Source organism: Hibiscus syriacus, unplaced genomic scaffold (assembly GCF_006381635.1).
Source record: "Hibiscus syriacus cultivar Baekdansim isolate YM2019G1 unplaced genomic scaffold, ASM638163v2 tig00110819_pilon, whole genome shotgun sequence".
NCBI classification, from domain to species: domain Eukaryota; kingdom Viridiplantae; phylum Streptophyta; class Magnoliopsida; order Malvales; family Malvaceae; genus Hibiscus; species Hibiscus syriacus.
The window spans coordinates 575,624-597,973 of record NW_024062875.1 but is presented as its reverse complement, the minus strand read 5'-3'; the positions used below and the strand labels follow the sequence as shown (position 1 = coordinate 597,973).

The following is a 22,350-nucleotide window of genomic DNA, read 5'->3' as shown; positions in this document are numbered from 1 at the left end:
TCGTTATCCCAATTACCCTTGAGTCGTTATGATTCGTAAAAGAAATACCAACCAATATTATCGTCTTAATCAGATCAATATGTATTTAATTTGAATGAAAAGAAATATGATAGATTAAGTCTCTTAAATTTTATTTTTGTTAAATTTAATCATTAAACTTTTTATTCATATTAAATTAATTATTATTTAATTTTAAATTTTATAATTTAATTTAATGTTATTAAATGGAATAAGTAATGACGATATATGTTAATACGATTTTGAAACAATGGAAGAGGGAAAATAATGTAACAAGTTTATAGCATGAAGAAATGGAATATAAAGCAGCAAACACAAGCACTAAGGCCGTATTAGTTCTGCCTGGTAGGTTTAGTAGTCAAACCAAAGCCAAATGGAAATAGAGGGTCATAATGTGGATCACCAACGTTCATAGGGAGTGGTCCACCGTCTTGAACCATGTCCTCGCAAGCTTCCCAGTGAACCCGTAGTCGCCGAACAGAACATCAGCAACACCTTGGCCCTCGGTCCCTGGAAGCCAAGCCGCTACAAGTGCATCAATCGACGAGAGATATGGTTGCATAACAACCGGCCGGCCAGAGATGAGAACAACAACACATTTCACAGCCCCACAAACGTTGTAAATAGTGTCTGGACCTGGCTGGGATATCGTAAGGTTCAGGCTGTCGCCATTTGTTTCTGCATATGAGGGTTCTCCTACGACCACAATGGCATGAGATAATTTTCCGGATTTTACAAACTCTGCATCAGGGTTCTGACTGTAGACAACTTGAGTACTCGGATCAACCATATTTTTAACAGCCTGGAGGATTGTCGTACCTGTTCAAGCAAGATTGTATTCAGTTAAATCATTCTAAGATTGTATTCAGTTAAATCATTCTAAGTTAATAAACTGAGATCATACGGCATAAGTTAATAAGGGATTCAACAAAGGATTAAGCCAAAGCGGAAACGATAATCGATTTCGATTTTTAGCAAACCCCTTGAATTAAGAGTAATTAATGGTAATAGAAATTCGGACGCAATACCAAAACTAAAATGCTTTTCAGGTCATTTTATCAGTCAAAACCTTGTATTCTTTTATTTGTTTAAAGAGTTAAAATGTACCGGTTGTGAGATCATTGCCACTAAGACCCTGCCATGCAATGGTCCATCCGCCGCATTGATAGCCCAAGTTATCAGCATGAGTTCCGGCAACCAGTATCTTAGTTGCTTTCTTCGGAAGGGGTAACAATGGCTCATCGGCAGACTCGCCATTCTTCAGTAAGACAAGACTTTTCCTCACAGCTTCCCTAGCTAATTCCCGGTGTGCCTGTTCAAGCATGTCATCATTTAGTAAATCTGTTTTTATTAACCAATATGCATATCCGGACGTTACAGATATGAGGATAAGACTTTGACACTAACATCCGAGTCCAAGTAACACAGCCCACATTATAACAACAGGATTGATTCGATATACCTGACTCCTGAGTTGGTTGACCAGGGTGTTATCAGCCATTGGATTCTCAAAGAGACCCATCACAAATTTGACCCTCAAAATTCGCTTTACAGCATCATCAATCCGGCTCATGGGGATGATATTGTGCTTAACCTGATAGGTTAGGTCATCAATGAACTCTGTGAAGTTATAAGGAACCATGATCTGTACAACACCAGAGATTGCATTAGAAAACAAGAGATAAACAACTTGTCAAAGTAACATATGCTAAATAAAGATTAGTACACTGGTATACTCAATCGTTTGAATAATTGACGTAGATAGTGCTAACTGACCATATCAATCCCGGCACCAACTCCGGCTTCCACGGAATACGAGTAGTTAGCATGTGGAGGAGAGGTAATCCTATCAAGACCCTGCCAATCTGATATAACGAAACCCTGAAATACACCCAAAGAAATTAGTCAAGCCAACTGGTTTACGCTGAATTTAGTGAGTACAGACAAATTTTTAGTTAAAGTCATTTTTTTTACCCTGAACTTAAGCTTGTTTTTCAGGAATCCGGTCACAAGATCACGATTAGCATGCATCTTTACCCCATTCCAGCTGGAATAGGATACCATAACCGTTGCAACACCCTTACTAATAGAGTTTAGATATGCAGGCATATGGATGCTGAGTAGTCCATTAGCACTAATCACTGTATTGTTCTCATTTATGCCCCTTGTCGTACCTCCATCTCCCAAATAATGCTTAGCACAGGCGGCCACCTTGTTCCTAGAAAAAGGAATAAATTGATTGGGAAGTTCTTACTCTCCAATTCAAAATTCAAATTAATTACTTCATGCCTAATTCGGAAATTTACATTACGAGAACCTATAAATCAACATAACTATTTTAACAAGATACTTTTCTTCCCAACAGTGAACTTCAGCAGCTATCCATGTCTGTATTACCATCCATGGAGCCTCTAAACACATGAAAAACATAGAAATATCTGACCATACCAGTGTTAGACACAAACTCATATCCGACATTCTCATCCAAATCTGAGTGACATAGTAGCTAACAACTTTGCAAGCAGCAGAGCAGCTAATGGAACCTCATCTACCTAACAAGGTATGACATAGAACAGACTTTCTGGACCTAGTACTTTGCTTCATTATTCAAGTCATGTCTTATATTTAGAGGACTAAATGTCCCACAATGAAACCCTTCCACATGATTACACCTAAAGATGTCTACAAGATATACGACAAACTTCGGAAACTTGTACTTTTGGAAATTGGCATTATAAGTTGTATTAGGAACACTAGACTTATTAGGCGGTTAGTTTATAATAAAGAGGCTTACTTTCCAGCAACAAAGGGAACACCCTTTTTAGAATTGGCAGGGGGATCTCCTTGTAAACCAGGTATAATCTCAGTCATTAGTTGAACAATCTTATGATCCTCACTATAGCTTTCATAGCATCGACCCCACCTCGGATCCCTGCAAACCTGTAAAAGATTGACGGTAAAAAAACCAAGCAAGAAATTAGTACACACAGTCTACCCTTTTCACAATATTTCAGCATTCGAGCCATGTTAGTGTGTTTAATTACCGCAATGCATGGAGCAAAAACATATGGGATTCCTGTGGCTCTAACTTCAAGTGCAGTTGCATCTCCAATCTTCTTGATAAGTTGAGGATCCCTGCAGATTAAAAACGAAGTTTGCTAAATGATTCCGATAAACAATTATAATCTCACTTTATACTCCCATTGTTCTTCTCGCTGGAAATTCTCAGAATGTTGTCGATTTTCTTGATGTTCCAAAAAGCAGAGTAGTTTGGAATACCAAATTCATGGTTGAATTATTCAATTATTTAAATGACGATGCAAATCGAAATTACTCAAACTTTCACCCACAAATACAGGCCAAACTATTTAAATCTCTAATTCATATCTATGGGGAAATGAATATAAACTTGCCTGGTCACTCCAAGACCAACATTATGAGGAAAAATGGTGGCCTTATACACATTGTTATGGCCATGAACTGCATCAATCCCATATATCATCGGAATCCCAAGACGGGTGGATAAAGCTGCCTTCTGCATCATATTCACCATCTCGATCCAAGTTTCAGGAGTAGCTTTTGGAGCTGGTACACTCCCTCCACCACTCAAAACACTGCCTGCAACAAACCATGAAACCACCACCAATGATAACACAACTCATTTTTCATAATCAAAACACCATTAACATATCCACTGGAAATGAAACCAGCTAAACAATCACAGAGGAATTACCAATAAATATACAATCATGGAACAAAAACAAGTCATGTTAATGGCTTCCAATAAAGAAGAATTGGGTTTTATACCAACAAAGTAGTTCTTCATGACATCTGGGGTGGCTACAGTGCGCTCGATCTGAGTCATTTGGCCAATCTTTTCAGCCAAAGTCATCCTACTCATTAAGTCTTTGATTCTAGCACCCAATGGCTGCTTTGGGTCTTTGTATTTCGCATATGTTGCTTCTGTAACAGCTGCTAAGCAGCATAAAAGTAGAAATCCCAACTTGGGTATTGAAAATCTCCCCATTTTTTCCAGTTCAAAGATCAAGCTTTCTCTCTGAAAGACTGGAGATTTAAAGAAAGTAAGAATGGTATTAAGCTAAAAACTGAAACATTAAGTATGACTTCATACAGAAATAAACCAGTGGGCTGAATATAACAGTAAAGATTCAACCTTGAAAATGGCAGAAGAATGGATGCAAATGTTATATTGGTAGAATGTGTTTTGAAAAATAAAAGTTCGAACTTTGAACTTACCGGAAACAACTAGCTGGGAAACAAGACAGAAAAAAAAAAGAATAGAGAGGGAGATGATAAAGTTGTAGTCCCAAGGAGACTGTTGTTGAGTGAGGATGTGGAAATGGTGAGAGTGGTTACCATTTATAGAGAATAAATATCAGAACAATGGTCCCATTACTTCCATTTTACTTTCCCTCCTCTTCCGCTTGTCCAGTAGTCGTTTTTCTAACATCATATTTGTATTATTGTCTCGTTTATTTTCTTCCTGCGAAATTCAAACTTGGAAGCTAATTCAAATTATATATAATTGAAAATATTTATTTCGGTACTAAACTTTTTTTTTAATTTTACAATTAGATACTTAATTTTTTGGGATGTAGTTAGTTATCAACTTCTATTTTTTTAATTGTATATGTTATACGTTGATTCTTAGAATTTCAATATTTAACTTTTGAATATGTGTCGATAAGCTATAAAGTAAGTGGTTAAAAATTCTTAGTTGTCGCCTTCTCTCCTCATGAGTTGTGAGTTAAATTTATTTTGTAACTTTTAATAGTTAATGAAGTCAACCAATCAATTTAATATAGTTGGAGACTATTTTATAACTTTTAATAGTTGGATGACTCAATAAAGTAGAATCCTATAATCGGGGGACACAAATATTTTATCCAAAAAATTAAATATCACGTTATAAAATGAAGCAAATGGGTTGGGAAGTACATCCGTAAGACTCTGTAAATTTAATCTAGATTAATCGATCAATAGATCGAATATTAGTGGCTAAAAAATTTATATTATCTAAAATAAATTTTTTAAAAATAAAGGCTGATGATTATATTATAATTTGACTTTGTATGATTTTTTAAAATTTTATTATTAATGTATAAAATTATCCTCCATAATTTAAATCAAAATTAATTAAATTTGAATTTTGTATTTGATGGATTATATAAATTTATATATTCAAAATATTTTCTTAAAATATATATCCGTAATGTATCATTTGATGAGTAAATTATAAGTTTTATAAAAATAAAAACAGATAACTATTTAGTTATGGATTAATACAAAATGTTTCATATAAAATAACTCAAATATAAATGAAAATTGCTAATTAACTAATAAGTAACATCTTCAGAAGACGCGATAAAATATTTACATAATATTATACCACATCAATAATTAATGTCATATAATATATATATATATATATATATATATATATATTAATTTTTTTTATTATTAAAATATTTAGATTTGTTAAGATAATAACATATATATCAAGACACTTAAATTTGACCGCTTAAATCACAAATTATAATACATACACATATATAATATTATATAATGTTATAAATTATAATATATATATGTGTGTGGTTTATTTACGTTCTGAATTTCTTTTACAGATCTACTACACACGTGACCCAAGAGCCCCAAATCCCAGTAGAAACCAGTGGCCCAGCAGACCCAGAGGTGATCCGTGAACCGCTAGAGCCAGGTCCAAATCAAACGGTGAATTAGGGTTTGGAAACCCTAGTTCATTCTCACGCTGTTTCCAAGTTAAGCGTCGCAACCCCAGACTTCCAAGAGTCCCACGACCGAGTCCCTCGGTACTTCTCTCATACCACCAACCCCGATTTTCTCAGCGCCGTGAACTCCTCAATGTCAAACAACCACCAACAGGCGTAAGCACATGAAACAAACAAAGCAACGTGCATTAGTGGGACTTCAAACAACCACAACCAAACCAAGTTTTACTCGGATTCAATCTCTAAGAACAGTTTCTTTCTTAACTATTTGTAACTACGAATTGGATACAAATAAAAACAACAAATTCCAAGCAAACTTTAGAGTAATCCAAACGTTTTTTTTTTGCAAAGTTTCGAAAGAGAACAAAGGTAAAAAGGCTTACCATTCCTATTTCTTGGCTTGCATGTTAGTTTGCTTGCTCTTTTTCTTATTTTTGCGCTCGAACGAAAAGCCAATGATAGAGGAGGGGATTTTTTTTGAACCTTCGTTCTAAGATCTACTCTCCTAGAGGCTTGATCTCAAAAAATTGTTTTGATTTTTAGAAACTAGAGGAAGAAGACATTTGAAAAAATCAAATTTTTTATGATTCACCACTGATGAACGGTGGCCGGCGCCATTCAACTCAACATACACTACTTGGATTACTCTACTTGGATTTCAACTTCAACTTCACAGCGAAGGATATTCAACTTCACGGTTGAATATCCTGAAATATCTGGTATACGAACGAAACTTTGCAAAAAAAAAACGTTTGGATTTCTCTAAAGTTTGCTTAGAATTTGCTGTTTTATTTTGTATCCAATTCGCAGTTACAAATGGGTTCGATTACATGTATTTATAGTCTAAGAAAGAAATTGTTCTTAAAGATTAATCGAGTAAAACTCGGTTTGGTTGTGGTTGTTTGAAGTCCCACTAACGGACGTTGTTTTGCTTGTGTTTCATGTGCTTACGCCTGTTGGTGGTTGTTTGACATTGAGGAGTTCACGACGCTGAGAAAATCAGGGTTGATGGTGTGGGAGAAGCGTTATTGATCGAGGGACTCGGTCGTGGGACTCTTGGAAGTCTGGGGTTGCGACGCTCAGCTTGGAAATATCGTGAGAAGGAACTAGGGTTTCCAAACCCTTGTTCACCGGTTTGATTTGGACCCGACTCGAGCAGTTCAAGGGATCACCTCTGGGTCTTCTGGGCCACTGGTTTCTACTGGGATTTGGGGCTCTTGGGTCACGTGGGTAGTGGATCTATAAAAGAAATTCAGAACGTAAATAAACCATATATATATATATATATTATATTTATAACATTATATAATATTATATATGTATATGTATTATAATTTGTGATTTAAGCGGATGAATTTTAGTGTCTTCAGTTGCCCCTCTTTGCTCATTATCGTGTAACGAAAATAGAGCAAAGATTAAAATACACAAATTTCATCCCTATCGAACATCCTCTGTCGTATAGTTAAAATCCGATATGAAGACCGGTTTGTCAATTCGGGTTGAACCATGAAATAACTCCCTCGTCGTGAGGTTGAGTCGAAACCGGAAAATTCTAAGCATGAAATCCTTTGTCGTGAAGTTGAAATCGAACTCAGAGTATTAGAAAGTAGTTCCTGGACTCAACCATGTGGTTGATGCGGCCTCGAGCTGAATAGAATCGAACTCGTCAGTTTTGATAAATAGCCCTTCTTGGCTTGAGCTATGTTGTAAATTTGATTTGCCTCTGATTTGAATGACATGATTCAGATGATGCTTCAAGAGAAGTTATCTCAAAAGAGACAGAATTCGTTTCAAGGGAAACGATCTCAAAGATATTTGTTGTTTCATGAGAAACGGTCTCAAAGTAAACAAAATTTTGTTTTAAGGGAAATAAATTCAAAGATTTTGTGTTTCAAAAGAAACCGTCTCAAGGGAGACAAAATTTTTCAAGAGAAATTGTCTCGAGAGAGACGAAATTTGTTTAAAGGAAACATATTAAAAGATTTTGTTTCAAGGGAAACTGTCTCAAGAGAGACAAAATTTGTTTCAAAGGAAATATATTCAAAGATTTTTGTTTCAAGGGAAACTGTCTCAAGAGAGACAAAAAAATTTAAGAGAATATGTCTCAAAAGAGATATAATTTGTTTTAAAAGAAACTGTCTCAAGGGAGACAAAATTTGCTTCAAGGAAAACAAATTAAAAAATTTTGTTTCAAGGGAAACTGTCTCAAGAGAGACAAAAATTGTTTAAAGGGAAACCTTCTCAAGAGAGACAAAAATTGTTTCAAGTTGGGTCAATCTGTTTGTGAAGTTAGAATCGTATATGGCCCCTCCGTCGTGAAGTTGAGCCTTGGAATTGGATATCCTTCGTCGTGAAGTTGAAATCCAATGTAAGTTACGTTGTTTCGAGGCCAACATCCTTCACTGTGAAGTTGAAATTGACTTTGAAACTGGGAAGTTTGTTGACAGACACTCCTTCTTTGAGTTGGATATCCTTCGTCGTGAAGTTGAAATCCAATCTAGAGATGGATGACGCTTGTGTGCACGATTCCCTTCGTCGTGAAGTTAAAACCGTAGGTTGCCCCTTCGTCGTGAAGTTGAGCCTGGTAATTGGATATCCTTCGTCGTGAAGTTGAAATCCAAGTAAGTTGTATTGCTCCGAGTCCAATATCCTCCGCCCGTGAAGTTGAAATTGGTTCTGGAACTAGGAAATTGCTTGTTGACAGCCAACCGCCCCTTCGCTGTGAAGTTGAAATTGACTCTGAATGAAACTGAAAAATTGTTTGTTGACAATCAGCCGCCCATTCATTGTGAAGTTGAGCTTGTGCTGTCTTGAGTCCAATATCCTTCGTTGTGAAGTTAAAATTGGCTCTGAAATTGGGAAGCCCCTTCATCGTGAAGTTGAGCCTCAAATGGCACGATATCCTCCATCGTGGAGTTGAAATCGTGGATATGTGAGTACGATATCCTCCGTCGTGGAGTTAAAATCGTGGATGAGCCATTCGTCGTGAAGTTGAGACTTGACTTGAATATCCTTCGCCGTGAAGTTGAAATCCAAGTAGTGTATGTTGCGGGTGGACACAATTCCCTTCGCTGTGAAGTTGAAATCGTGGCTGACCCCCTTTATTATGAAGTTTGGTCTTCAAGCTAGATATCCTTCGTCGTGAAGTTGAAATCTACTCTCGAGCAAATTGTGTCATTTCGAGTCCAATCTCATTCGCTGCGAAGTTGAAATTGGCTCTAGATAAAACCTGCAAAGATATGCATATATGCGATGTTATGGATGCAATGCTCTTAGGTATGCCTAAAATGCATATGCAACATATGTTATTCTGGGGTTTAGATAGAAATCTCAATCCCTGGTTGTCAGTCTTGATGACTCGTGATGCTGGAATCTTGAATATGCTTAAAACATAATGTTTATCTGTGATGGGAATAATTGTGTGAGCAGTCTTCACTTTCTCAGTTCGTCTTCATTTCCACCAGGGTGTACTCTTGCAAACCTCAGCCTAAGACAATTTGTTTTCCTTTCCCTATCAAATTTTACCCCAAAAAATTTGGTTTATCCTGCCCCAGTTTCAATCTTGAGCTTCGGAGAGATATTCGTTGATTTCCAAGACATGCTTCCAGAGAACTCATCTTGTTTGAAAATGTTTTTTTCTTTGAATTTTCACAATTTTGAAAATATCAAAAGGAGTTTTGAAAAATATTACCTTCTTCTAGGTTTCACAATTGAAGCAAATCATAAAACAGGAGTTCATTGGATATCAAAAGAATCAAATGCTATTTTAATCTTTGATAGCTGCAAACCGTTGACAAATATCAAGATCGAAAAGTTGTTTAGAGGTGGGTATTAAGGTTTGTTTCATCGATTCGATCATCGTGAAGATCTTGGCATACACTTCTTTCTTGATTTGACATTTTGATTGGAGGCGAACAAAATGACATAACTAGCATAATCAATGGCTAAACCTTTCAGGACACTTCTGTTTCAATGCTCTGAAATCTTCCATTTGTTCAATTTTTGTAGGCTCTTCTAACAAAGGCAGTGCAGAAATATCGGTCTAAAAATAAAATTCCTGAGTGCTCGTGTGAAATTGACTATAACAGGTGTTCCTTAACTCTCTTAGTCCATTTTTATCGAAACTCCTTATTTAAATTTGCCATTAAATGGCTAGCTGGATCCATAAAGCTGGGGCGTTTTACCAATTGCTCTATAGGGACAACTCAATATATAAATACCTTTATCAGGTTAGCTGAATCTTATCCATAAAGTCGGGGCATTTAACCAATTGCTTTAGAGGGACAGCTAAAGCTTTATTGTATAGTATACTCACCTTTATCAGACTAGCTGAATATTATCCATAAAGCCGGGGCGTTTAATCAATTGCTCTAAAGGGACAACTCAAGTTTTATTGTATATAATTAATATTATAATGTGGGTATACGGGTCCAATTTCTTAAGTTTGTCAAGAAGAACCTGTTATAGTCTAGGTGTTTTTGAAGGTCAGAAAATCTCATCGTTAGAGTTCAATTCCCAATCAACTGACCTAAACTAGATTCACCTACTTGACCATTTCATCTGAGAAGATCATGATCATCATTGAACGTCTTAAACAAAAGTATAAACTAATTAGTTTTGCAATATCATGTGCTAGTTGCCCCATTCTGTTCGCTCCTAACACATACCTGAATACCAAACCTTTGATGGACTCTTCATGAGAAGAGAAAACTAGTTTGGTCCCTGTAAGAGAAGAACATGTAGTCTGGTGTATCTTTTAAATTAGGACCAAGGGGTCTTTATTTTGCAGGGTTCAATCTTGTCATTTGTCAAAGATTTACAACCTCAATTATTAAAAAGCTTTTAACTCAGGTGATATTCAAGGAATTTCAAGTTATAAATTTGGTTCAACATTCAACATAAATTCATTTAAATATCCAAAAAGAGTTCAAAAATAAGCTCTAAATACGAGAAAATTCAAAAAACAACTTCAAATAGGATGCCATGAAATGGAATAAGGCCTCATTTGGGTACCCCACTAGTTGGATTAGGGCTTTCATTTGTGTTGGATCTCCACTCCTCACTGGCTGGGGTTCTTTTTGATGTACCCTCAGACACATCAATTTCTACCTCCTCCGGGTCATTTTCCAGGGAAAATCCCACTTCTTTGTGATTTATCAGTATTTCTTTTCCTGGTTGCTGGAAATTGGGCCTAAATTTAGATCCAAAACTACTTTCCTCGGTGGTGATAGTTTTGGTTGGATCTCGAACGCATATCGCAGTTGTGATTGGCATAATATTCATCAAGCCTCCTAAGCTACCTAGAATCCCTCTTTCTTTTAGGAAATCTGATATAGGTGTTGAAGCTACGTCTGTTCAACTTATTCTTAAACCTACAGGCCAATCTCGGATTACATTCACGGAAGCCCTCATGTTCAGATGTTCTTCGCATGTATTCTCTATTGAATTGACAACTTCTGAGTCTTCTACCTTGGACTCCTGGATTACTTGTTCTAAAGGATCCTTAAAGTTTCTAAGAACCTTAGCTGAATAAGCTGGGGTTCCATTTTGGTTTACCCAAAGATCTCCTTGTAGGTCAATTTCTCATTTGGGGTCCAGTGTGGCTGGATATATCCCGGTCTAATCAATCTTGCTGAGAGCATTTCTGAACGTAATTTTTCAAGTGAAAATGGAAGGGAGAGAATGAAAACCCTACACTTTGTTTTTCTTCTCATTTAGTCCCCATGACGAGAGACTATCGAGTAATGGCTTCATAGATAAAACTTGAGTGTCCAGTCTTGATGATTGAAAAGGGGTAGAATCTCTAATTATGAGAGGTTGATCCTTCTTGGCTTTCTTGGTCAACATTCGGTCATATTCTATGACCATCTTCTTTGAGGAAACTTATCTCTCACAATGGAAAGCTCGTTTTCCATGGTTGGCCTAGGGGAACCTTCTATAACCACATTTGGTTTTTGGGGCGGACCTAAAATATCTGGCCCTTCAGCTTCAGCACCAGCATTCATAGGATCCACTATAGCTTCTCTCTATGGATCACAACATTTATCATATCCATCAACTTGGTCATATGTTATCTGAATTCATCATGAAATATTCTTGTTTGATCAATCATCTCTCGTTGGGTTTTCATGAGTTGCTCTTGAATTTTCTCGATCTTACTAACACACACTAGTATCTCATTCATCGTTGTGGATCTTCAAACACACTTCAGGTAATCTTCAATTTGCGTTCAAAGCTTGTTTGTTCCCTTTATGAGACATCTCATGTTAGAAATGAAAAAATGAGAAAGAAAATAAAAATAATGCATAATTTGCAATAATGCATGATGCATGAAATGTTCAAGGCATTGATCTAAAAATGTGCTTGTTATTATAAATAACCCTTATTGGGGACAAAAATGTTTTATCTTTTAAGAGACAAAAATATCCTGACAGCTTCTGACATATTGACTAGTCTTCTGCCTTCGTCTGTCACCGATTGAATAACTTGTCGAACTGCTCCGGCTTCTTTGGATGAACCATGTAAATGTTGAGTTGCTTTTTGTACTGACTCAAGAAGTCTCGAATGACTGCATCTCTGGCATTTATCTTTTGATGAGCATGTTCTCTAACAGTAACGCCATTGGAGCCCTCTATCGATAGGAGTTATCCGAAGTTTATTTGCATGTTTCTTGAATTCGTCAGCAATGACCTCTAATTTCAACTATCGCTTTCTCATTGTTGTCTTTGAAGGGACACCCAAGATCAGTAACCTTCATTTTACCCCTGTAACTTCTGCCAGTCAGTTCTTCAAAGATAGACTTTTATTGTGCTTGATGTAGACCCGATTCATTTCGAGTCCTTTATAATGTAATAGAGTGATATATTCTTCAATTGTGGGCACCACGTCTTCTGGATTGAATGTGACACATAATCTCCTTGTAGACTGTCCTCTGCATTTTTATCTCTTGTATTACAATCCCTTTGTCCATTAAAGCAAACTATTTATGTTTAACAAACATGTTTTTGTAGATCAACGCCTCTTGCGAATAATGTAAATGATGAAAATGAAAAAAAAAACAAAAATGAAGGGAAAAAGTTGGCGAGACAAGGATAATAAAAAAATGATGAAAATGAAAAGTCCTACCCCATATGATATCTACCCAACATGTTTATTATTCCTACCCGGACATGATCTCTATCCCGCATGCTAATTTCAAACAAATCCTAATTGCATATTTTTCTAGTTCGCATGCTTTGAATAGAAAGTAAAGCAAGAAATAATTCAGGCATCATAGGGTTTGAAATGAGGTTTTGGGGTGGGCTCTAACTCCCTGTACTCTCCCGGTTTAGATTCTAAAAACGGTACCCGAGTTCTCTTTGCTGGTGCCCCCTTGGGCTTGCCAGACCCTTAGTCCTAAGCCCATTACAAGCTTATGCTGACTAAGTTAAACTCGAGAGGATATATTCCCTTATGCCCATACGAAGAATAAATTCACACGAAGACTTAAGGTATATGAATCCCGAAGGTTACTTTCTAGGCCCATACGGAGAATAAATTCCCACGAAGGCGTCACTTTCACCCCCACTTAAAAGGATTCGGAGCTCAGGTATAAAGCTAGAGATGACAATTTTGAAAAATCTAAAATCATTAAAAAACGTCAGTACAACTATTTATTTGAAAAATAATCAAAGATAAATAATTGGAATCGAGTAAATAAATTAAAATTTAAACTTTTAATTTTCGCTAAAAAAAAGACAACCGAAAATTAATTTTGGCCTGACTCATTTACTTATCCCCAGTGGAGTCGCCAAGCTGTCGAAACCGCTCTTTCGGTTGGGCCTGGAATTGGGCTTCGACTTAGGAAAATAGATTAGGAGTCGCAATCGATCTTTTATTTTTTTAAAAATGGGTAGATCGAATACCTTATTTCTTACATGATCTGTGTCTTACCAATGATATGTCGGATTCGAAAGTCGGTTACAGTCAAGGAAGGGTTAGCACCCTTGAACTGCCCTTTCGGTACTACGTAATTTCCAGTTGTCTTTAATTAAGAAAGTTGAAATTTTAAATTGAAAGGTAAAATAACGATCTGAATTGCTTACCTTAGATTGATTGAAAATGTACCCTTTAAAAGTCGAAAGATGTGCTAGAGAAAAAGGAAAATGAATGATAAAGAAAGTAAAAAAGACAAATGAAATAAAGAAAATAAGAAATAAAGCAAATCAAAATAAGGCAAAAAATGAATGAGATAAATAAAATGAGAAAAATAATAATAGTAATATATACAATTAACACAAAAAAACAATAAATAAGTAAATGAAACATAAAGGGGTAAGAAAAAGAATAAAAAATTATATATATAGTAAATAAATAAAAAATATATCTATACCTATATATATAACAAATAACGATATAATATATATAATATAATAAAAAAAATAGAGGAATATAGTAGATAAAAAGAAAATATACTTAAAATATATATATATATATATATATATATATATAAACAATAATATTAATATTAACAAAATAAATAAAGGTAGGAAAATAAATATATACATGTATAAAATGATAAAATAAAAAAAACATATATATATATAGTAAAATATTTAAATAAAAGAAAAGGAAATATCAGGGGACCAAATCAAAATAAAATGAATTTGGGGGCTCAATTTAAGAGGATCAGGGGGTAAAATGAAAGTTGCAAAATGAAGGGGGACTGAAAACGAGATTTACCCTTTTCCCTCAAAAACACGCGGATCCCCTAGGGGATCCGCTCGGGTCATCGGGTCGGGTGTTGGGCTTACTATACAAGCCAATATTTTTTTTAAACTTCATTATTCTCTTCTTCACGAGCCAAAGACCCCCCTCTCACTCTGTTCTCTCGTTTGTTCATCCGAGAGATTAACACTGCCGTGGGGTTCGATGAACCCATAAAACAGCCGCCTTTTGCCGCCTTTCCGACCACCGTTCATCGGTGGCGAATCATAAAAAAATTTGATTTTTTCAAAGCTCTTCCTCCTCTAGTTTCTAAAAATCAAAACAATTTTTTAAGATCAAGCCTCTAGGAGAGTAGATCTATGAACGAAGGTTCAAAAAAAATCCCCTCCTCTATCATTGGCTTTTCGTTTGAGCGCAAAAATAAGAAAAACGAGACAAGCAAACTACCATGCAAGCCAAGAAATAGGAAGGGTAAGCCTTTTTACCTTTGTTCTCTTTCGAAACTTTGCAAAAAAAACGTTTGGATTACTCTAAAGTTTGTTTGGAATTTGTTGTTTTTATTTCGTATCCAATTCGTAGTTACAAATGGGTTCGATTACATGTATTTATAGTCTAAGAAAGAAACTATTATTAGAGATTGAATCCGAGTAAAACTCGGTTTGGTTGTGGTTGTTTGAAGTCCCACTAACGCACGTTGCTTTGCTTGTGTTTCATGTGCTTACGCATGTTGGTGGTTGTTTGACATTGAGGAGTTCACGGCGCCGAGAAAACCAGGGTTGGTGGCTTGGGATAAGCGTTGTTGACCGAGGGACTCGGTTGTGGGACTCTTGGAAGTATGGGGTTGCGACGCTCAGCTTGGAAATAGTGTGAGAAGAAACTAGGGTTTTCAAACCCTAGTTCACCGGTTTAATTTGGACACGGCTTGAGCGGTTCACGAGATCACCTCTGGGACTGCTGGGCCACTGGTTTCTACTGGGATTTGGGGCTCTTGGGTCACGTGGGTAGCGGATCTGTAAAAGAAATTCAGAACGTAAATAAACCACATATATATATATATATAATTTAAAACATTATATAATATTATATATGTGTATGTATTATAATTTGTTATTTAAGCGGACGAATTTAAGTGTCTTCAATATCATCATCTAAATTATATAAAAAAATATTTTAAATAAATAATATCATTCAAAGTTATTTCTAATAATATTATCTCTAAGATTTAAAGATGTTTATCTTCTTAAAAATGTAATGTACCTTACCATTTGAACAAATATTGTCTTATACTACATATATATTAAAAAAAATAGTCTTGCCTGTCTAGCTCAGTTGGTAGAGCACAAGGCTTTTAACCTTGTGGTCGTGAGATCGAGTCCCACTGAGGACAATTCATAACGGAGGTCTTTTACGGAAGTTGCTCTCAACTTGGCGTTGGGGGCAACCTACTATCCTACTTCCTCTTACCCCATTATATATGGAAATAGGGTCAGCTAATTTTTTTATATTAAAAAAAACCGATTATACATAATCAATTTCTATCTTCTTCTATTTAAATTCAACGGTTAATTTTTTTAAATTTAAAAACTCATCCAATGATTTTAAACTAACGTCCTTATATTAGCCTTGTTTTAGGGTTTCTTTTCCTTGGATTCACCCATCTATCATTTGATGGCTATCCCTTTCAAAAGAGATAAGGTTTCACATCTCATTTTGATTTTCTTTCAAAAATGTCGGTTTGAATAATTTTAATGCACACACCTTCCTTGTAGAATCCAATATCTTAGCACGCGGCATAAAGTTGGGGATATACTTCTTTTCTGTTGTTATAAATCATTCGAAGTCAAAGTGAGAAACAAAATTTCTCTGGAAATAATACTATATTAAAATAAAATAAATTTAAACTTTGCAAGTATAATTTTATAAATGTAGATATAATCAAAAATAATATATATTCAAAATAAATAAATAAATAATAAAATCAAATTTAGAGTAGGATATGAATAATGTAATATAAGATCCGAGACTTAAATTTAAATATTTAAGGACTCAATTTTTATTTTATATAAAAATAATTATAATTTTTTAAATAAAATATATTAAAGATTATTAAAATTATGTTAAAATAATATTTTCAATCAATAAATTTTTAAATGTTAATAAATTAAAAATGTTTGTACGAAAAAAATCAGTTGTTAGTATATAAAATTAAGTATAGAATAAATGAGAGAGAATATTGTAATATTTTTTAATATTAGACGTAAAAGGAAAGTCATATTGAACTTGAATTGAACGTTAATACATGTATTTAGAAGTTTCAACCATCGAACGTCCTAAAACCATGTTTTAAAATTATTATAAAAAATAATTCATATTAATATTATCAGTAGAAAGATAAAAGGATCATAAATATACACAAAAATCTTATCGAGATAAATTTTATATATAGTAATTTATATGTTGAAAGTACAATTATAAAATTTTAAAAAATAAAACTAGATCATTATGGAAATATAAAAACTGATTAAATTATATTAAAAAAATTTAAAATTTCAAGAAGAGTGTGGCGTTTACCTATTTCTTCAATCTACCCCTAAGAAGAGTTAATTAAAGCATAAAATATTTATTTATTTTAAAAAGGATAATACATAAAGTGAGTGAAAGGATAATGTGTGTTTAATGAGTGGAATAATTCGTGAGTTGTTGAATTCGATTCAGTTAAAGTTTGATCAATATTCGATTCGAGTTGATTTGTTTGAATTTGAACTCAACTTAAGATATTAATGAGTTGAGTTAAACAAAGTCTAATTCAACTTGATATGTTTGCGAGCAGTTCGTTAATTTTTAAAAATATTTTTTTAGTGGTTAACTTAAAATTTTATTTCATTAAAAAAAATCTAAATACTAATTACTAATTTACTAATAAATAAATAAAAATATGACAAATATCTAATTAACAATTACTACTGATTTATTAATCTATTAATTTACTAATTTATTAGTTTAGTGTATTTGTAGATTGTTATTTTAGAGTTTTAGATTTTGAAATTGTTTCATACACTCTTTTGCTAAATTTTTTTTGTTAAATTTCTCGATTTATGTTTATATTAAGCTCTATGTAGTATTAGTAGATTTTATTTATAACAAAAAATAAGATAAAAAATTTGGTAAACTTAACGAGTAACGAGTCGAGCAACAAATTTTTTTGACGAGCACGGATCAAATAAAATTTTAACGATATTAACGAGCAACGAACTAAATTAAGTAACAAAATATTTAATAAGCACGAATCGAATATTACTCAACTTACAATCAAGCCGCTCGATAAATACCCTGAAAAGGACGATATCGTGGGAAATAGACATTGCAGGAGGAATTAAATAGCCATTTAACTCCAGTAAAAGTCCAAGCGGGTCAAATAAGTCATTTGATGCTCCGATTTAAAATGAATTTTATCATTTCATATAATACTATACATATAATATTGGGTTAAGAAATTAAAAAATGAATTAAGATTTTTTTTATATAAAATAGAAGCAGTTAGTTTTTTTTTTGGATAAGTTAAAATTTATTATCCAAATGAGTAAAGTTTGCTACAACAAACATCCCAAAAGGGAGTATAAACAACTACATACAAAAAAAAATGGTTAGTCTATATCTCAATAATAGTAAAGATTAAAGTTAACATTATCATTTTTATTTATGTTTTACTAAAAAGTAGAAAATATCTAAAATTATAATAAAAATTTACAATTAAATATAAACTAAGTAACTCAATATCATACAAGGAAAATGTTAAAAAAATTATTCAAAAATTCAAACATACTATAGACACGAATATATCTGATTGCATCGACAAACGAATCACAATAGAAGATCAAACCATTGAAAGACCACCGACAATTGTAAATCAAGATAGAGTGTCGTGAGAAAACTATCTCCAAACGTAAACTGTGTATCCAAATATAATCTAATGGTCCACAAAAGTGAATATCGACCTTAAAATTAATAAGTGTTATATAGATCAATCGAGACAATGTCAAATCTAATATTGAGAAAATTAATTAGAGATAATGGCCAAAACGATCGATAAAAAGATTGAAACCGTCTCAAAAGATGAAAAACATATTATAAATGTAGAAAAAAACGTGTCTTAAAAATAAAATTATTAAAAATAAAAAAAATAAAATTAAAAATAAAAATACAATATAAAATATAAAATTAGATGAAAAATAATGAATACTGATAATTCACCATCAATACTAATTCTATATAGAAAAGGAGGCTAACAGCGCAAGGGAAAAAGAAAAGAGTAGGACTTAATAAATTTTCTCAAAAATTAATTACTTAAATTTAGTATCATTTAATTGTTGTGCTATCAATTTTTATTTATTATTTTTTAAATACTATTTAGATATTAGTGTTCGAGTCTTGCAGGCCTAGTTGCAAGCTTGTCGTCGTTGAATTCCTACGCAAAAATTACGATTGAACGAATAAAGGCGTTGACTTCTGCCCCTGCCTTTACTCGCTTAAGTGGCATGAATTTTAATGATTTATGATAAAAAAAATTATGTTATTCTTTGAAATTTTAAGTTTGAATATTAAAATTATCGGAAGCACACTCGTTTAATATTTAAAGAATAAAAATTATATTTAATTTTCATTAGGATGTAAAATCGTAACTAAACTAAAATCATCTTTGCCTTATCACTCGTAAATCTTAAGACTCACTTAATTCCTACTATATTAATCTCGTAACTTATTTCATATAATATATTAATAAATATCAATTAAATAAATATAAATTATTTTTTATAAAATTATAAAATATATATCCTCCGAATAACATATGCAATCGATCATTATTTTTTAAGAAAATAATAAAAAAAACAACCTTTTAATCAATAAATTAAAATATAACTCAAATATAATTTTTTTAAAATTAATAAAAAAAAATCTTATATAAGATATCATGAAACGGACAGAGATAAAATAAATAAAGTCGTACGTTTATTTCACCACCCATGAGGAATTTAATTATTATCCTCATTTTCGTCTCAATGCCATCTCTACTCAATTAAATACGAGTTGAAATAGATCCTCACGAAATCTGCTCACTGACCTTCCTATCAATAGACTAATCAACGGCGGGACAAGAAGAATAGTGAGATATTTCTCGATTCACCGACGATATTTCTCAATGTTTAAAGTTGACCCGGTGGACAAATTAATGGGCTTTCTGAATGGGACTGAACAAGAAGTGGTTGTGTAGTGATAACATCTCAAAATCTCATCCATATTGTAATCTTGGAACAAAACGAAGTTGGTAATCGACGAATTAAACTCGTACAGAATCAGTGTATGTGCAACAAAATATCTTTACAACATAAATCCATGGAGTGTAATGAATTCACTTATTTACATTGTTTTGGAGCTATGATCTTATCTGGGAATGGGATTCCCATGTTTTCTACCAAACGACCCGTAGGAGGCAACTGTCGAACATTGCCGATCGGAGCCGAAAGCATGTTCTGTTCGACGCGCAGATCCATCATATGGGTATCGACGGTGGTAATGTCGTGGATGCTCGATCTTTTCCTCTCTTTTTTCCCCGAATTCTGCCGCTGAAAATACTTCTGAGCGTGGCTAGCCACCTGAGTCGATGTCCGAGTCACCACCACATTTCTCGATATGCTCCGCCAATCTCCCTTTCCATATTTACTCAACCCAAGTAAAAATAACCTGTTAATGAATCATGGTGTTTTGTACTGTTTAGAACATCAGAACTTTCAAATTTCACAATCAATCATTCAAATTCTAACATTGTCAGTAATTTCAAATCAACTAATAAAGTACAAATTGACCTACCTGTGTTCCTCTTCTGTCCACGGAGTTCCCTTCTTCCTTTCACTGTCTCCTTGCTGCTTCGATCTCGAACCGAAATAGATTTGATTATTCGAATCCAACTCCGAATCCGACATCCCCGAATCGTCGGCGTAAGTCGGAACCTGAACTCGGCCGGCATCAATCTCATGAACATCGTGAACAAGCATATCGAAATGTTGTTTAATTTCTTCGACTGATCTTCCAGGAACCCTCGCGGCGATCGTCTGCCATCGATCAGGAGTTCCCTCCGGAAACGCAACCAAACACTGCTCAAATATCTTGTCCTCGTGAAACGTCCAGTTGGTCGTCCCCGACGACTCAATAAACAGCGGATTACTACAGTTGTGATGTTGGTACATGCCGATGTTCTTGGTATTAAATAAATTTTTCTTTTGAGGTTTTCTAGTTTGTGTCGGAGAAGGTGAATTCTTCAAATTGTTTGGATAAACATGAAGAAAAAAAAAGATAAATTTGTTGGTTACTGATATGTTTGAGTTTAAAATTAAGATTTTGAGTTCTTTTTGTCAGTATTTGCATCAGCTTAGACTTCTTATTCAACACGGTTTCTATGTAATTGGATTTCGATTTTAAATTTTCGAAGTTTATAAATACTATTTTTATATACATTTTAAATTTAATTTAAATATGATTTAAAGTTAGAGGGAATAAATTAACAAAAAGATTTTAGAGAAAAGAATGAAAATACTCTTAATAAATTTAAAATTTACGACTTAAATAAATATAAAAAACAAAGATGAGTAACTTAATCAATTGATCAAATAATTTATTCTAAAATTTATAAATATCTTTTAATAATATATAATATAATATAGAAGTCAAAAATATGTTTTTGATATAAATAAAAGGGTATATTTCAGACTAATATATCTTATATTAAGGATTATCAAATTAGTTCACTTGAAATATATTTATAGGGGGTTGTACGGTTGTATTTCTTAAATTTTGTATGCAAAACTTTATAATATTTATAAAAAAATGTCTTGGATATGATTTGAATTTATAATTTATACTTTCCATAATAATCAGTTTACAATGGACTTTTTTATATAGATGTTGGTTAAATAATATTTTCTGTATATATGTTATATATATACAAATCGATAACTAAATAGACAAATCATTAATTAGTACTATAACATAATATATCAGATAGATTGATAATAATATAAAACAATATAAAATATATCTAATAATATTTAAATTTATAATTTATAGTTTGTTTATTATATATAAATAATCTTAAAAAATTTAGATCTAAAATCACATCACATTATATACATTGTATGTATATAGACAGACAGATCGATAATTAAAATATATCAGACTTTATTAAAAAAAATATAGTAAGAAAATGGTGAAATTTAAACAAAATAGAATAAAAAGTGAAGTGACGCCACCAAAGCAGTGATTGGAAGTGGATTCTTACACGCGTTATCAGGTGTGAAAGAGAGGGCATTTTATCCAGAAAACAAATGGGCCCCACACAAGTATTAGTGAAGCTAACAGGTGGTGATGATGATGCAGCAAAAACACCTGGGCTGTCATCGATGTTGCAACCAACACATTGAACGTGGACAAAATCAGAGTAGCTCGGGAACAATGAACACCGACATGGATTCCACCTCCAACGCTTGTCTTTCCTCCAACCTACTTCCTCAACCATTTCTACATGTCTTATTTCTACTCAAATTTAATAACCGACATAATTTCTCAATGAAAGATGAAAACTTTATATTTAAAATGAATTTTATTACTATAAAATATTATTACATTTTTTTTGGAATAAAATTTATTTCATTGTGGATCATTTTGTTAATTTAAAAGTTACTTTCAAGAATCAAGGTTGATAAAATCTTCGTCGAAAGTAATATGATAATATGAGACCTCAGAAAAAAAAGATTATGATAATATGAGAAGATGTGAGAGTTGAAAGAAATAGAAAGACATCTTT

General features: G+C 33.3%; 2 protein-coding genes and 1 pseudogene across 2 annotated transcripts in view; 1 reads left to right on the top strand and 2 right to left on the bottom strand.

The window, feature by feature from the left end:
* LOC120142244 (putative axial regulator YABBY 2) overlaps window positions 1-5,488 on the top strand; it is a 31,125-nt gene extending 25,637 nt beyond the window's left edge. Inside the window, exon 7 of the mRNA XM_039156994.1 lies at window positions 5,444-5,488. The gene's annotated coding sequence lies outside the window, so the exon portion shown is untranslated. The remainder of the gene's footprint in view (window positions 1-5,443) is intronic.
* LOC120142240 lies at window positions 274-4,177 on the bottom strand (annotated as a pseudogene).
* Window positions 5,489-11,647: 6,159 nt separating the features above from the next.
* Window positions 11,648-20,752, bottom strand: LOC120142101 (transcription factor DIVARICATA-like). Its single transcript, XM_039156858.1, has 4 exons — window positions 20,361-20,752; window positions 19,989-20,234; window positions 15,948-15,954; window positions 11,648-11,815 (listed from the first exon to the last, which is right to left on the bottom strand). The coding sequence occupies exons 1-4, from the start codon at window positions 20,735-20,737 to the stop codon at window positions 11,648-11,650; spliced, it is 798 nt and encodes a 265-aa protein (XP_039012789.1). The 5' UTR covers window positions 20,738-20,752.
* Between the last annotated feature and the right edge of the window lie 1,598 nt (window positions 20,753-22,350).

Excerpts from the sequence above, each read along its gene's own strand:
- LOC120142101 (XM_039156858.1), bottom strand. The coding sequence starts at position 20,737 with ATGTACCAACATCACAACTGTAGTAATCCGCTGTTTATTGAGTCGTCG. Across the intron at positions 20,235-20,360 it reads TGGACAGAAGAGGAACACAG|GTTATTTTTACTTGGGTTGA; the intron begins GTAGGTCAATTT and ends ATTCATTAACAG.